Source organism: Hippopotamus amphibius, chromosome 1 (genome assembly GCF_030028045.1).
Source record: "Hippopotamus amphibius kiboko isolate mHipAmp2 chromosome 1, mHipAmp2.hap2, whole genome shotgun sequence".
Taxonomy (NCBI): Eukaryota; Metazoa; Chordata; class Mammalia; order Artiodactyla; family Hippopotamidae; genus Hippopotamus; species Hippopotamus amphibius.
This window is the reverse complement of record NC_080186.1, coordinates 84,868,808-84,887,218: the sequence shown is the minus strand read 5'-3', so window position 1 is coordinate 84,887,218 and position 18,411 is coordinate 84,868,808. Positions and strand designations below refer to the sequence as shown.

General features: G+C 32.9%; 1 protein-coding gene across 4 annotated transcripts in view; it reads right to left on the bottom strand.

Moving 5' to 3' along the window:
- PTBP2 (polypyrimidine tract binding protein 2) overlaps positions 1–18,411 on the bottom strand; it is a 77,707-nt gene that overhangs the window by 37,812 nt on the left and 21,484 nt on the right. For all 4 annotated transcript variants that reach the window (XM_057718445.1, XM_057718428.1, XM_057718420.1 and 1 more), the window contains exons 3-5: positions 17,371–17,446; positions 2,959–3,131; positions 1,877–2,020 (exon numbers count right to left, since the gene is read on the bottom strand). In XM_057718445.1, coding sequence (XP_057574428.1) covers positions 1,877–2,020; positions 2,959–3,131; positions 17,371–17,446 — 393 coding nt within the window. The remainder of the gene's footprint in view (positions 1–1,876; positions 2,021–2,958; positions 3,132–17,370; positions 17,447–18,411) is intronic.

Here is an 18,411-nt window from a genome sequence, read left to right as displayed (position 1 = left end):
AGTCAGGCTAACAAACAGCTCAACTCCTTCTCACCATCAACCAACTTATAATTAAACAATAAAAACAAAAGCAACAACTAAACACTCCCTTAAGAGAACAGAAACTCTAAAGGGAGTTTCTGAAGGCCAAGAATAAAGACCTCTTTGACATTTGGGGGGATTCCAGCTTAGTATCCAAGATCTCATTATCTTACTCTAGAGGAAAGCATGCAAGTCCAATAAAACCTAACTGTTCATTCTGAAACATAAACAGACAGTGAGGGTGAGGGGAAAGAAGAACAAGATAACCATAACAGCTAATGCTAAAGAAAGTAAAAGAGTGAAGTATTTTAAAATACCATTAATTAGCATCCATAAAGAATGAATAATTGCAATGTAAAAAGGATATCAAAGAAGAACTTTTGAAAATCAAAAATATGGCTGTCAAAAAAATTTTTTTTTCAACAGAATAACACTGCAGTGATTGTTCCCTATGTCTGGAAGAACCAAGACTGTAATGAGTGCCTTATTCTCTAATCACTTCGAAGTCTGTTACTCAAATGTCACTTGTTGATCGGACTCCCACTGGTTATCCTATTTGAAATTACATATCCCCCTCCCCTACATACATCTATCTATAGATGCCTTAACTTTACGCTTTCCACATCATTTTCATTTGAATCTTTTAAAATGAGAATGCACTCACTAATTACTTCACTGAAAATACTAATGTAAAATAAAACTAGGATATTAAATGCCACTTTAAACTCTAAGTAAAAAGAACAGAGAATAGGTATTTTGGTATATTTCCTCGTGATAAATTCTCAAGTACAACTTCTGGTTCAAAAGAAATGAAAATTATCAAATTAAAAAAAAACAACTGGGGCTTCCTAGGTGGTGCAGTGGTTAAGAATCCGCCTGCCAATGCAGAGGACACCGGTTCGATCCCTGCTCCAGGAAGATCCCACATGCCGCGGAGCAACAAAGCCCGTGTGCCAAAAAAATAAATAAATAAAAATAAAAAATAAATAAAAAATAAAAAAAAAAACAACTGAAATTTTAGCCTTATCTTTTAGGCAAAAAGTTATATGAGCTTCTTTTTCATGAACTATCAAAATGATCTTATGTTTTTAAAAGGTTAAAATCTGTGAGGAATTATTTTCCACTTAATTTTTGATAAGACAAGAGCCAGGCACAGTTTAGATTTTACTAAAACAGAAAGATATAATTAGCTAAAAACTACATTAAAAGAGCTAAAATTTTTAGACCAGTTTTTACTGCAATCTTATGTATGCAGATCTAAAACCACTGTTATACTTTTTCTAAAAAAATATTAATTTTAAATAATATCTTCCATATCACATTTTTAAAAGATCAACACATTCATATATTCTCAATTCTTACATTTTCCCCCAGGAAAACCATTAACGCATCTTCAGTAGGAATTTTTCCATAAGAAATTAAGACCTATAAAAAGTCAAAACACCAAAGGAACTGAACTTCATACATTAAAGTCTAAGCAGCAGAGTTGTATTAATAGTTTATGCTTAAGTCCTACCTCAGTTTCTATACAAAAACTTTAATTTGCACAAAAAAAAGAGAACACTTTCACCAAAACCTTAAAAGCACTGAAAAAATGCTATTTAACTAATTTATCCAATACTAATTTAAAATATGAAAACAACAGACCACACATACTTTCTATAAATTAACATAGTATTTAATACTTAGGGATATACTGCAAGGAAATACCACAAAAAAAACAAACCAAAACAAAAAACCAAGAAAATGTTCACAGAAAAACCTGAGTGGTTAAAAAAATTTTTTTCTGCTAATATGTTTATGAGATTCTTAGTATGTTCTAAGCCATTTTATTTATGTACCTACATATACTCACTTGGTTCAATGTATTATCTGTTTTTAGTTCTTTGTGATTGGAGTACTGGATATAAATCGGTTGGTTACGAAGGTGAGGTGTCACAGCAGAATAGTAATTAACCATAGTAATAGCTGCTTCCTCTGTTGCTAGTTCCAAAAATGCCTGAAAATTATCAAAAAATTTAATACTATGAATTAAGTTCAAATAAACTTCAATATCTGTGTAATCTATTTGGCTCATTAGAAAAATCATTATCTAGAATAGAACCTTTCAAGTTACATTTAGATGCTCTAGTAGGCAGAATGAGAAATCCTTTATTGAAGTTTAGAGATACAATTAAAGCTAAACTCAGAAGAAAGCTCTTAGAGCACATAGTACTTCTGCCTTCCATCTGATTTTCCATACACTACAAGTGTACCTCCCCCAAAAGCTAGAGAAAATAAAATCTAAACATCTTCTAGTACCAGAATTTTACCACTCCTAAGCTAGAAAACATAAGAGACCTCCAACTTATTTTTAAGGCATTTACAATTTAATAGAGGTAAAAAGTTAAATGTATTAGTGATATTAACTATATTTAAGAAAACATTAAATTTTTTCTAAATTCTTCTAAATGGTATCATTAGAAACTTTAAAACAAAACTTGATTTTTAATTGATCTGGACCCTACTGCTATAGGTACATCTATTCAATATAGAATATCTGGGACTAATGACTATTTTTTCTTCTAATGCTATCAGATAAAGATTTCCCTGGGATAAGACGCTACTAGTGTCCCTACTGACTTCTGATATTACAAAGAGCAAAGCCAAGATAAAAGAAGTACCTCATCTGTATTTCCCACAATTTCACTGACCAACAGTTATTAGCGTCCTAAAGGGAATTTAAAAGGCAAAATTTGAAAACTACGGTGACATTCATTTTAGCTCCCTAGCATTATTTTCCCAAACAGAGCTACATGGAAAAGTTAGAGTGAGACTTCTGTCATGTTCTTTAAGAAAAGTAACCTACTATATACTATCCTTTCATCAGACAATAACTAATTCACACCTGCTGGATAATTCAGGCTTAACATTTTATAGGTCCTGAAAGAAGTGTACCTGATTTTTTCCTTTCAGCATAAGGATGTTGGTCACCTTCCCAAAAGGTAAGCCTAAAGCAATAACTTCAGTTTCTGTCACTTCACCAGGTAATTTTCGAATATGAAGTACACGAGAAGGAGCACCATCCATTTTATCTTCTCCTTTAAATTTTTTACTATCGTTACCATTGGCTGAAAGACATTAAAGAAACAGTCTTTATTACATTAATTTTCCTTATATACATTAAAAAAAAAATCACAGAACAAACTTGAATAAAGAACTTAAAAACAGAGCTGGGCACACTTGGGATACTTCCTAAAAATTCAAAAACTGGGTTTTCTATGTAATGGAGAAAATCGTATCTGCCACTTACTACCAAATGAATTCATATTCATCAATTAAGATCGCTATTGCGTAAATATATTTCTGGATAGCATATATAAAGAGTAACAAGTGATAATCAAAAACATTAAAATGCAATTTCAAAAAGAAATGGTCAATGGCTACAAAACACAATTATTTCACAATTCAGTCATCTGATTAGAGACTAAGGAAAATACAAAAAAAGTGAAAAGTCTCACTTAGCAAAAATTGAAAGATTATAATTTTACCTGAAAAAATCTAAATTGTTCAATTTGGAAAATGTACTAAAAAATGGAATCAAAGAAGGCAACGCTGTAAAAATTATTATGCAGTCAATCCACACTACGGGTCACATTCCTCTACCTAAATATTTTGTCACTATCAACATCTATCTACTATAAATCACTCATGGTCTTGTCTTATTCTGTTACTCTGAGCTTTAAAGTGATATATTTTAAACAACAGATTAGCTGCCTGCTTTACCAAAATACAAAAACCAAAAAAAAAAAAAAACCAAAAACCAAACTTACTAAAGATACAATAAAATAGGTGATGTTTTGGTGGTTCTTAATCTTCTGAGAACTCAAGGATATTTCTGAGAATCTAACTGAACTGAAGAATCCTTATACACTGAGAAATATACATGTATACTCCATTTTGTATACCATTTTTGGTACTTCACAGTACAACCCTCCACCCCAAAACATTCAATATAATCCATAAAATTCTAAGACCATCTTGATCTTCTAAGTGCCTTCAAAATTTTATTCAAACATTAATTCTTTACATAGCTATTGAGTATCAAGAATATGTCTGGCACTGTTTTAGGTTCTGGGGGTATAGCAGTGAGCAGTAAGCAGTAAGATCCCTGGTGCTCTCCTGTAGTGTAGTGGGGGAGGTGGACTACCTAGTGCAAGAACCAGATAATGCGTTACAGTGATTAAGTGCTATGGAGAAAGTAAAGTACAGTAATGTGATTAAAAGTGACTTAGCAGAGGATTGGAAGAGGGTGATGTGGTAGTGATTTTACTGGACAATCAGAGATAATATGTGAACTAACCTGATAAGAATAACTTAAAGTGTCAATTAAGTCACAGTTTAAGAGTTTCACTCAAGTTTATATACATGAATGGACAGCCAATGCATTTAAAAATTCCCTTAGGTTGACCTTGTACAGAATAGTAAGCACTGGCTTCGGAATATATTACCAGAATAATCTTGCTGGCTAGCTCTTCATCACTCCAGAAATAAGAAAAAACTACAAAAAGCTCTCACACCTCCTTTCATAAGTAAGGAAGTCTTGTACGTACATAGGCACCTGAACCTATCAGAAGCAGGCTGAATTTCCTATTTTGCGGCACCTTATTTTAATAAAATTATCATTGGGTCTGTTAAATGATAATATAAGTTAAAGCAGGGATTCAAAAAATACACATATACCTTAAAACATATGACTGACATACAAATGCATATTCTTCTAAGGCCTTTTCTTGGCAAAGCAATCTGATAGATTATGTTCTTGTTCATTCATTTGTTTGAATAACAAGAATGAATACTTCATAGTCCAACCTATAGTCCCATGAGTTATGATATCAGGAAACTCAAACAGTGAATTTCTGTTTTTCCTAATTTAGCCTTTTTCCTTCAGGGAAAAAGGCAAGAAAAAAAAAAAAATCACAATGAAGATACAACCCATCACTACACATACAAGGGAGAAAAAATTGCTTCCTTTTTCAAATGATTCTTAGAATATAACTCCCAAAAGGCAAAACTGTGCCTAAACCTATTATTAGAAGAATAGAAGAGTTTATTGTTTTGAATTTGTGTTGATTTCTGGAGAAAGGACGGTGAGCAAAACTGAGTAATAAAGGTAGATGGGACAGTTTTCACAGTCAAAGAAGATAAATAACTTGTTTTGTTTAAGATTTACAGAAAAGAGTACTTTCCTTTTGCATTGATATTTAACATTCACTGAAAGTAACCTATATGCCAGGCACTTCACAACTCTAAGATTGCTATTATGACCCATAAATCTCATTTGCAGATGAGAACTACTTAAGTTGCCCAAGGTCAGTTATTAAGTGGTAAAGACAGGAAGTGGCAGGAAAAGGATTAAAACTGGGGAAGTATGAATCCAGAGTCTTTACTTTTAACCCACTACACTATAGGAGGACCCTGAAGACAAACTTCAGGTAATATAAAACGGCAAATGCCATGTAACTAACAACATTTACACTCTCTCTTTATACTACCTGATACTCCTCTCAGTTAATTTCAGAAAAGGTAGCTATTAAATATTCATATTTTAGTGCTAAACATGAGTCAATTTTAAATAACGATACTATGAGAATGTAAAATTGAGAAATGATGATTTCTTTAAATATAACTAAGCTGACTTGCATACATAAAAATACGTGACCCTGGAAAAGAGAAAGGGCACAAGATGTGTGGCCTCAGCTAATGAAACATGCAAGTCATTTATGACCCTATTAGAGAAGTAAGGAAGATGGGGTCTCTCTGGATTACAGATGTATGGTTCTTCAGAAGACAAAGTACAATAATTTGGATTTCTTTCCACAATCCTTCCCCTTCCATTTCCCAGGTAAATCCAAAAACTTTTGGTTTAGGTATGTAAAACTAAAGAATTTTTAGGAATTTATAGCAACAACAGATGTAGTAATGCTTTTACTCATTCATGTAAGCTGCATATAAATTGAAGAAATCTTTAATTATACTATTTTCCATATACGCCATCTTAAAAAAGCCATTTGCTTATGGAGAATGTTGTTCTACTCACAAATTCAAAGCAAGACATAGAAAACTGTTTCTAATTGAACACTCCAATATGAACTTAAAAGTTTTTTACCTCAGTTCTAAAGTGAACATCTTCACTTGTAATCAGTCCTAGTCTCTCTTCTCGTTGACTGACCTTTGTTTTCTACAAGCTTTTACCAGTCCTAGTCTCTCTTCTCTTTGACTGACCTTTGTTTTCTACAAGCTTTTACCTATAGTTTTCACACAAAAGGATCTCACCAAGATCCTGGGTAACTTGTTAAATTCATCTGTGGTGGAAGAGCTGTGAGCCCTCTCATCCTTACCAAATCTCTCTGTTCTCACAGCATCTCACAGACTAGAAATAACTTATTTCTAGTCTCCTCACTTCCCTGATTCATTTGATACCTGCTTTGACCCCTTTGCTAACTCATATACTTCCCAAAATGGTTGGAGTGCCCCAAGTTGTTTTGGTCCCAAGGTCCTTCCTATCTTTATTTGCTCATATAGACACTCCAGTAACAGGTTTCAAAAATCAACTTCTACTTTGTAAGTCTATTATTTTAGTCCCATTCATTCACCAATATTCTAATTCTATACTTTCCACTATGTATACCAACTTGAAGTACAACATCTCAAAACTTTTTATTTCATCTGTCCAGAGAAAACTATTTAACAAAATATAAGTACATTCTCATTTTCCAAGTCTTCCAGGCTCAAGCATTTATAAAAAGCATTGGTAACTTCCTTTATCAAATATGATAACTGATGGGCAAAGCAGTTTTAATCCTAAGCAGTTTTAGTTAAGATGTCAGGCCAAAGCATACTGTTATACAAGCTGCTAACTTTAGAAAAACAAAAAAATAAAATAAAATGAATCCGAGCTAAGAAAAACAAACGCTTGTACTCTTTGCATTCCTATATGCAAAAACAGAAATTTCAAAGAACAGTTAAACAGAAACATAGGTGTATATAGGCAGAGAATACTTCTGTTATTCTACTAGCTGTTTAGTTAACTCCAACAGCCACAGCACAAAAAAAAATCTTACTAGGTTTACTGTAAAAGCGGCCTGTAACTATGCATTTCTGAACAGCTGCATAGCCTAGTTACCAAAAGTAACTTATCCATGAGTTGGAAAAATATAGAAAACTACACTAAATTAGAAGAAGGCTCTCATTACCTCTATGCAAGAGGACATGCTATTAGGACACTCATAAACATTCAAACTGAAAAAATGTGCTGAAATATTCTCAAAGCATTAAAAAAAATGAAATGACATATCAAAAATGTCTGTATACGTAAAAATTAAAGTGGAAATCTCAGAGAATTTTGAGTAACGTGTAACAGAATCTATAAAATGATTTCAGTTCTTTCACATAAAGAAAAAGTCATACTTTCAGCAATAATAAATCCTGATATTACAGAAGACAGCAGCACTGGCAGAAATATGTATACCTAAACTTAAAGAGATATTCCATTTCCACACCTATAAAAAAAATGGACTCAAGAGAGACCACACCTTACAATTGTCAAGCCTCCTCCCCAATTTCAAATAGTTACAAATTTCTTCCAATAAAATCCAATTCCAATACTAGTAAGAGCTAGCTGTGTCTTTGAAATGTTTCACTTCGGAAGAAGGAACTAGTTTATTACAAAATAGTTTTCAATAAGATTATTTCCCCAGGACTAAGTTTCTAATAAGATTACCTTTTTTCTTTGACACAAATATAGGCGTAGAGAAAGAAAGTCTGGACAGGGAAAGGCTGTTGAGATAGATGCTGCTGGAAACAAAACTCTAGTAAAATCAGTTAGAAGAAACATTTTGGGAAAAGCTGGAATATAAGAATGAAATTCTGTTTTGTATCCAATAACCATAAAAATGTCCTTGTAATATTGTCTGTAAAAGTCCCTTTTTGAGACGTCTGGATGACAAATTGTATATTTTTCCAGGTAAGCACAGTCACTGGTTTTTAAAGGTCTTATTCAAACTGGGATCTGTCTGAACATATACAGAACATATCATTTTTCTGTTAGAAAAAAATTTTAAACTCAATGTTTCCTCTGTTCAAAGAGGTAAAATAAATTGAATGCATATAAAACTCTTACGTTAAAACAGGCTTTACAAAATTTTATTCTATCACTACAAAGATCTGATTCATTCTTTAGTCATAAAGTACATTACCATTCCTAAACATACTTAAAAAAAAAAAAAAAAAACCACAGTAACAGACTGTTCTTTCTTTTCAACAAAAACAAATCACTTTCTCTCTTTGTTCCCTTTGTTAATGGAACTACTATCCAACAACCCAGTGATTCTAGGCCAAAACTCTTAATACTTCTACCAAAGTCCACTTCCAAATAACTCAGTTCTTCTAATTTCTTGATACATCATCTTCTCCACAATCTACTTCTGAGACTAAAATTCAGGACCTCAGTACCACTAAAGCAGATTATTGTAAAGTTTTAAAATGTCCTCCCTATGTACAGTAACCCTTCTCTGCCCCCTAAAAAATGCAAATGGAACAAAAATCCTTCCTAAGTGTGACTCTTGTATATTCCAATCTCCTTAGTACAACAAATCAAATCCTATATCCAGACCACTCCCCACCAGAACTTCTTTAGTCATTCCCCTTCTCACATTTTACATTCCACAAAGACAGAACTACAAGTAGTTGGTTTCCACAGGTAACCTACTATTTCAAATAAATTTTCTATTTATTTTACAACTTTACTCATTGACATAGAGCATGTCGCACACCCCAGAAAATGTCCTTATACTTCTTGTTAATCCCCAACACCTACAAGCAACCATTATTTTGGTTTCTATACTGAAAAGTAATTACCTGCTCTTTAACTCTATAGAAATGGAATTACACAGTATACACTCTTTTGTTCCGGTTTCTCTTGCTTCATATGTTTATTAATATTCACTCGTGTTGCTACACATATTAATAGCAATTCTTTTGTTCTTAATGAGTAGTAATCCACTGTATGACTCCACCACAAATTCTTGATCCTGCTGATAGACATCTGGCTTATTTCAAGCTTGGAACCATTATAAATAGCTTTTTATATACACATTTGTACAACTATTGTAGCGAACATTTGTTTTCACTGAGTAAAAAACTAGAAATGGAAGTACTGGGTCATAAGATAGGTTTAACTTTATAAGAAATTGCCAAACTGTTTTCCAAACTATTTTACACTCTCAACAGCAATGGCATATAGTTTCAGTTGCTCCACATCCTCATCAACACTTGGCATTACCAATTTGTTTAATTTTAGCCTAGATTCTAGTTGGTCTGAAGTGGTATCTCATATTAGTTATAAATTGTGATTTCCTTATATGACTAATAAATCTTTTCATGTGCTTATTAGCCATTCATGTACCTTCTTTTGTCCATTTAAAAAATTAGCCTGTTTGTATTTGATGTGGAAGAATTCTTCACATACTCTGGATGTAAGTCCTTTGTTAAACATGTACTGATATCTGAATATTAATATTTTCTCTCAGCCTGTGCCTTGCCTTTTCATTGTCTTAACAATGTCTTTTGATGAGAAAGTCTTCATCTAGATGGACTCTAGTTTGTAAAGTACTCCTTTATGGTTAGTGTATTTTTGTGTCTTTTCTAAGAAATCTTCATTTACCCCAAGGTTGAGGATACATTCTAGGATTTTTTTCTTAAAAGTTCTACATATTTAGTTTTTAGGTTTAGATATGTAATTCATCTCTTTTCTCTGTACGGTATGAAGTAAGGTTTGAGTTTCTAATTTTTTTTTTTCATGTGTATCCAACTGTTCCAGCACCACTTCCCTTTCTCCATTAAATGACCAAGGCACCTTTGTAAATAATCAATTAACCTTAAATGTAGGAGTTTATTTATGAATACTATTCTGTGACACTAATCATGCTAATACTAAACTGTTTTGATTACTTCAAGTTTACAGTGAATCTTGAAATCAAATAGTTATTCCAACTTTTTTTTTCTTTTTCAAATGGTTTTAGTTATTCTAGGTTATTTTTTATTTCCATACAAAGTTTAGATCAATTCATCACTTTCAATGTAAATGCCTGTTCGGCTTGACTGACTTATAGGTTCAATTCCGTCCTCATTTGGGGAAAAATGACATCTTTAACATACTGAGCCTTCTATTCATGAACATGGTGTATCTATTTACTTAGGTCTTTAATTTCTCTTTGCCATGCCTTGCAGTTATTGATGTAGTTATCATGCACATTTTTTAAAAATTTATTCTTTAATATTTTGTCTTTCTGATGTTTCTATAAACTGATTTTTAAAAATTTCATTTTCCAAAATTTTGCTAATAATATCAGAAAAAATTATCTTTTTATGTTGAATTGATTTCTTTGGGTTTTCTATTTTAAAAATCATGTTGACTGTGAATAAGACAGTTTTACTTCTTCCCTTTTGATTTTTATGTTTATTTTATTCACCTTAATGTAAGCATAAGCTAGAAAAATTGTGGAAACAGACATCCTTACTCCATTCCTCATTTTAAGAAGAAAACATTCAATATTTCACCATTATGAATGAAATATGTTGTAGGCTCTCAGTACACACCCCTTTTCGTTAGTTTTCTGAGAACTTTTTATCATGAACGGATGCTGTATTTTTGTCAAATGCTTTTTCTGCTTCTATTAACATGATGATTTTTTTCCTCTGTTATTCTATTATTGATAAATTACACTGAACTCCTTTTTGATTGTTAAACCTTACAATCAAGGGGTAAGCCTCAATGAGTCATCATGCATCTTTTACATACTGCTGAATATGATTTGCTAAGAGCTTGTTAAGAATGTCTTCATCTACATCAATGAAAAACATTAGTGTGAAATCTTGATTTCTTACATTATCTGTTAGATTTTGGTTTCGGTAGCTTCACAAACTGAATTAAGGAGTATCCCCCTCCTCTTTTCCTAAAGAAGGTTAAAAGATGGCTATTATTTCTTACTTTGAAGCTGCATAAAATTCGACAGTGAAGCCACCCATGCGCCTAAGTAAAACTACCTACAAGTGAAAACCAACTACAAGTGAAATCATCTATGCCTGAGTAATCTTTGTGGAAAGATTTTTTTTTTTATTAAAAATTCAATTTTGATAGAAGACAAAGGTAATACCTATAATATTACAATATAGAGGTAATCTACTGTATCAGTTTTGGTAAACTAGACTTATAAAGAAATTCATCTATTTCACTTAGGTTGCTGAATTTCATTTTCGGCATCACCAGTGCTTGGGATACTGTCTTACTGTCCTATTACACTATGTGGGGTCTGTAGTGATGTCCCAACTTGCATTCCTAATACTGCTAACTTATGTTTTCTTTTTCTTTCTTGAGAGAAATTAAAAACCTTCCTTTTTTTCTAACACAGATATTTTCCAATGGAGATAGGTAAGTATCTAATACAGGTATAGGACTATTCCCCCACCATGCACTTCTTGGGAGGAAAATATTTCTGTATTTTCTTCTATTTTCCAAGAAAATACAATTTTGATGTATTTTCATTTTCATGCAGTCAGAAACTTGTCCTAATAACTTATGTTTTCTTTTTCTTTCTTGATAGGAATTTAAAACCTTCCTTTTTTCTAATACAGATACTTTCTGTATTCTGTGATTCATGTGTTGTTCTGTGTTCTGTGATTCATATGTTGTTTAGAATCGTGTAAATTTCTAAATATTTGATAATTTCCTAGATTTGTTACCGTTTGTGATTTCTAGTTAAATCCCACTATAATCAGATATTATATGAGCTCCAATCATTTGAAATTTATTGTAAGTTATTTTAACATCTTGTTGAATATCTTATGTACACTTAAAAGGTTATTCTGCAATTACTGGATATTTTATAAATGAGAGTTAAGCCAAGTTGAGAGCACTGTTCAAATCCTCTAGATATTTTTTAAAATCGATTTGTCATATTGATTACTATGAAGAATGTTAAAATAGCCAATCTGAAATTTAAAATTGTAGATTTTTCTGTTCTCTTTTAATTCTGTCATTTTTTAAATGTACTTTGAAACTGCTATTAATATACAAATTAAGGAATGTTATGTTTTCCAATATACTGACCCTTTCAACACTAAGAAATATGCCTTTTTATACCCAGTAATACTTTGTCCTGAATCTTACACTTTATCTGAGGTTAACAAAATCATATCAACTTTCCTGCACTTATTGTTTGCACGAAATATTATTTTCCATCCTTTTAACTTTCAACTTGTGTCTCTGTATTTCAACCTGACTATTGTAGTAGATAGTATACTTAGGGCTTACTTTTTAATCCAGTATGACATTCTTTGCCTTTTAATTGGATTTCTTAGACCATGAATGTCCAAAAGAAGTATACCACAAGCCACATAATTTTAAGTATTCTAGTAACCATATCAAAAAGTAAAAGGGAATGAAGTTGACTTTAATAGTATATTTTAACCCCATATATCTGAAATATTACCATATCAAAAAATAATCAGTATTTTTTAAAATGAGGTATTTTACTTTCTTATTTTTTTGGTACTACACCTTTGAAACACATACACACCCATTTACATCTCAATTAGGAGTAGTCACATTCCCATGCTCAAAAGTCTAATAAAACTAGTGGTTACTGCACTAGAATATGTTAGTTTAGCCAATTTACATTTATAGATTTATGACTGTGTTTAACATCTAGCTATTTATTTTCTAACTGTCCAGTGTTTTGTTGTCCTTCTCTTGCTATATTTGATAGTACTTGATTTTAATTCCTCTATGGACTTTTTATTTTATTTTATTTTATTTTTTAGTTGTGGTGAGTGGGGGCTACTCTTCCTTGTGGTGCGTAGGCTCCTCATTGCCATGGCTTCTCTTGTTGCGGAACACGGGCTCTGGGTGCGTGGGCTTCAGTAGTTGCAGCACATGGGCTCAACAGTTGTGGCTCAAGGGCTCTAAAGCGCAGGCTCAGTAATTGTGGCGCACGGGCTTAGCTGCTCCGCGACATGTGGGATCTTCCTGGAGCAGGGATCGAACTCGTGTCCCCTGCGTTGGCAGGCGGATTCTCAACCACTGCGCCACCTAGGAAGCCCTATGGACTTTTTAAATAGTCTTTTTTCAGGTACAATTCACATAAAATAAGCTGCATATAAAATTACAATCTGACAAGTTTTGACATATATTTACATCTATGAAAACTTCGGCATAAGGGAATATACACAGCCATCATCCCCAAATTTCCTTACACCCTTTACAACCTTCCCCCTTGCTCTGCCAACCTCTAAATTCCAAGCAACCACCAATTTGCTTTAATATGCATCGCCCAGAGTTTTATATAAATGGAATCATACCAGATATACTCTTTTCCCCTGTCTTTCACACAGCATAATTATTTAGAGATTTATCCCTGCTGCTGCATGTAACACAGGTCATTCTTTATGGCTGAGCAGTATTTCACTGTATGCAATGGAATTCAATGCCAAAACAGTCAACTATTTATATATACCTCAGACATCTTTGCAAAGATGTCTGCCACTCTACGGCTTGTCTTTTTATTCTCTTTTAACAGTGTCTTTTGAATAACATAAGTTTTTGAAACTGATGAAGTTCCATTTGTTCTTTCATAGACTGTGCTTTTGGGGTCACATTAAAGAAATCTCTGCATAACCCAAGGTCACAAAGATTTTCTACTATGCTGTCTCCTAGAAGTTTTATAATTTTTAGGTTCTACATTTATATCAAAGTCCATTGGAACTCATTTTTGTATGAAATTAAGATACAAGCATCAATAGCTTGCTGCTGCTGTTGTTGTTGGCAGCATATGGATATCGTAGTGTTACAAAACACTTTGCTGAAAAATCTACTTTTTTCCTTCACTGAACTGCCTTTGTACCTTTGTCAAAAACCAGTTGTCCATAATTGCGTGGCTTTATTTCTGGGCTCTCTATTCTGTTGCATTGATTTATTTATCTTTGTTTACGCTAATATGACAATTTTTTTAAATTAATTAATTGTTGGCTGCATTGGGTCTTCGTTGCTGCACACGGCTTTCTCTAGTTGCAGCAGGCAGAGGCTACCCTTCATTGTGGTGTGCAGGCTCCTCAGTGCGATGGCTTCTCTTGTTGTGGAGCATGGGTACGTGGGCTTCAGTAGTTGTGGCACATGGGCTCAGTAGTTGTGGCTCACGGGCTCTAGAGTGCAGGCTCAATAGCTGTGGCGCGTGGGTTTAGCTGCTCCGCAGCATGTGGGATCTTCCTGGAGCAGGAATTGAACCTGTGTCCTCTGCATTGGCAGGTGGATTCTTAACCACTGCGCCACCTAGGAAGTCCCTATGACGATGTTTTGATTACTGTAAAGTTTACAATAACTTCTGAAAACAGGAGTCAGCCCTCCAACTTTCTATTAGCTTTTAAATATATGTCTTCGTATCTTTTTTAAAGACGTTGTTTCAATATGCAACCTTAATTTACCAAAATATTCTTATTTAAGAGTTAATACCAGAATTTTGTGTAAATGAGTTAGTACTCTTATCACTTCATGTAAAATATACAAACCATCAACTGTAAAATTCCATTTATCTTCACTTTGTGCTAATTGTCATATAAACATCTATGTACAGAATGAACCACGTAATTCAAAAGTTTTTTTGATACATTAAACAGTCTTTCAAAGAAATTTAAAAAATTAAAAGATAGCTTTCTTAATTTTCACACATTTATTTATTATTCCCGGTATTCCTTGTTTTTTCCTGCAGATCCAACTTTTTGTCTAGTGTTATTCCATTCAGCCTAAAGAACTTTTTTTTTTTAATGCAAGACGTTAGTCTCCTATAAGGTATCTTTTCCCAGCTTGCTGGTAAGCTTTGTTCTTTATTATTAGTTTTCAATATTTTGATTATTATGTGCCTCGGTATGCTTCTTTTTACTTATCCTACTTGACATTTTTCTTCAAATTTTAGAAGTTTTCAGCTATTACTGCTTCAATTACATAAATATTTGGCACCATTCTCTTTACTCCCTCTCTGAAACTACAATTACACATATGTTAGACTGCTTGATTGCCTGAAAGATATACTTTTATTGTTTCTGGTAAACTGAATAATTTCTATCAATCTGTATTTAAGTTCACTAACTTTTCTTCAGTTGTCTCCAAACTGTTTTTAGTCTCAACCAGCGAATTTTTCATTCCAAATATTGCACAAATATTGTGTTTTTCAGTTAGAGAATTTCTATGTACTTTATAGTTCTTTTCTCAACACATTCTTCCATGTTCATTATTTCAACATTTTCTTTTACAGTTTTAAAAATATTTACAGTCCTTGTCTACCAATTCCAATATCCAGGTCATTCTGAGGTCTATTCTTATTGAATGCTTCTTGACATCACCTGTAACATCTGATGGTATGCAGGATATTGTGAATGATAGCTGTGGGAAGACTGAATCATGCTGTCTTCTTTAGGGTATGTCATTTTTATTTAGGCAGGCAATTAAATTAGTGGTGAATACTTCATGTCTTGTCAGGCTGGACTATCAGTTTCTTAACTTAGCCTTACGGGCGTCACTTACTATAGTATATGATCTTTTCTCTTAAGGCCTGAGCTTTCTGCAGTCTAAACGGAATGTTTGTGGTAATCTGCAAGACGTATGTGTTTTAACTACCCAGAACTCCAATGTCTCAGAGCACTGCACAACCTCTGGAATCACCATTCTAGTTCTCAGCCCCCGAGTAGGTCATTTCTGACAGGCCATGAGAGTCTCAACCTAAACACACACAACCCAGCCATTATTCAAAATTCTGAATTAAATAAGAATCCCTACACCAAATTCTGCCCCGACCTATGCCCAAACCTCTGGACAAGTTCCTTTTTCAGGATCCTTCTCCATTAATCCCAAATGTCTCAGCAGCTTTGAATTCCAATCTTAGTCTCTTCAGCACAGTGAGACCTCCATGAGCTACTTGGGCTCCACATCCATGTGCTACAACAACAGGGTACCCCAAAGTAGAAAAGCCAAAGTATTTATGAGACTCACTTCATATGTTTCCCTTATCTCAAGTTTCATTATCTTGTACTATTTACTCATCAATTCCAGGTAACAGCTGTCCCATATACTGTTGTACAGTTTTTGATTTTGAGGGAAGATGAAAAGAAGGAAAGGCTGCTACTAGTACTCTGTCATACCCCTACATGTTAATTTTTAAACCATTTCCATTATCATTCATTAAATCTACTGTTCAAAAAAAAAATGAAACTGGCAAAGCAGAGACACAGACATTTGAGCCTGTTTGTTCAATTATTTGCACATGGTACCCTATCAAAATCATGGCTTAGTGATTTTGCTTTGTAATCATGACATGGAAAACTCACTAATGATGATGTGCAGAAAAAATTCACCTTAACATCATTATATTTGAAAAGTACTTCATTATAATTTTTACTTAATTGTCAGGGATGTGTATGTGTACACTGAGGTGTACATACACACAAGCATGCCTACCTGAAGGAAACCAAAATGCTTCCCTTCTTTCACAATCTTTGTATCGCCCAATATAATTAATTTCTCAAACAAGTAATTCAGGAAAGGGTTTACAAAAAAGAAACTCTGGTTTTAGGTAAATAATATAAAATATAGGGCTATAAGGCAAACTAATTCAGTTATCATCAGATTCAAATTTGGTCCACTGGCCATAAAACTAAGGTCTAAAAATTAGTCTATGTTTATTTGTAGACAGACAACAGTCAACAGTATTATTTCAAACATCTAAAGCTTAAACACCCTATGAAGATTAAATAAATCATTTTATATTTCCAAGTAAATAAATAAAGGAAATCAATTCAAAGAGTCAAAATACTGTTACAGCAAAGAAAAAAGACTGAAAGCACATTAAAAAAACAGCTATGCAACTGAATCTTATAGTATTTATTTACAGTTTGGGCTTTAGGATTTGTGGAATTGAGAAGAAACACTTAAAAATATGTTATGACACACAAACATTAAAACCTAAACACCAAAGTACAAGGGGAGTGAGAGAGAGGGAACTTGTAACATGGAAGGAAAAAAGGTTGTTTCTGTGATTAAAAAAAAGCAATCAGATTTAGTTTCTTGCCCACCAGTCACCCACTTCAGGTTTTTTCACTTGACACATACATACTATAGTAAAATTTTCTCTAAAATGTTTCAACACAGAGCATTTTAAAAATAAAAGCTACTTTAGTAAAAAAAAAAAGCACACTAAATTTTTGTTTTAACATTCTGCCCTGTAAAATGGCAAATAATGACACTGTTAAGATAGTAACACTTACCTGTAACCACCATGCTGCTCATGTTAGAGTTTGGACTACTGAGAACACTGCCTGAGAGTAGTTCGTCAGATCCTCTCTATAAAAACAAAAACAAATTAGCACAAGAGCCCCTTAAATTTAAAAATATTAATCTGAAAGTCTGTCACTTATCTGTAACTTTCCAAACAGTGTCACTGAAAAACAAATGTCAAGTGTGTTACACTATTGGAAATAAAATATTTAATCCCTAAAACAGAAAATTAACTCTACTCTCTTATCCATCTGCTTCCTTTTCCACAAAGCCAACAGTATTTCCTTCCTTCTATTCACCCAAGTCCAAAGGACAATAAATAGGAAAAATGATTAGGTTTCATAATCAAAAGCTTTGGAGAACTACATCAATTTTTAATAAGCAAAATAACACCACAGCAGCTGAACTTTCTCATAGACACTCTGTGAATCCTTCAACCTCACAGCCCTTTATTCACCCAGATAACTCAGGTCTTGAGAAAATAAGAACTTCACACTAGTGAGTTGGACAACTCATTTTCATAATCATTAAAATTAAACAGTTAAGTATATACTTCAATGGCTAGAACACTGTAAGCAAAGGCAAGTCTATGCAATGAGAAATTTCTTTCTGCCAGTAATAAAAAGAGATTGAATCATGTCTTTAAATCCTTTAAAGAAAAGGTTATAATCATATGTTCTCAGTACTGCACAGTTGTTCAAAACAACCAATGTCGTTTTAGCTATTTTAAAAATGCGTGTACTTACAAAAGTATGTATGAGCAGACTGATATTTAAAATAGGTAAATCAACTGTTTTGCCTATTTTAATTATGTGTATATTTACATACATGGATAATTAATATTTAAAATAACTAAATCAACACTAGCTGAATTAGATAATCAGCACAAAGTTGAATGCAACCATCAAAATGGAAAAAAAAAAGTACAAAGGAGATAATTTACCAAAGCATTTCAGAAAGTCCAAAACAATCCAAATTAACCACAAACTTTATGCTAATTTGTGTTAAACTCATACTTTAATAAGCTATAT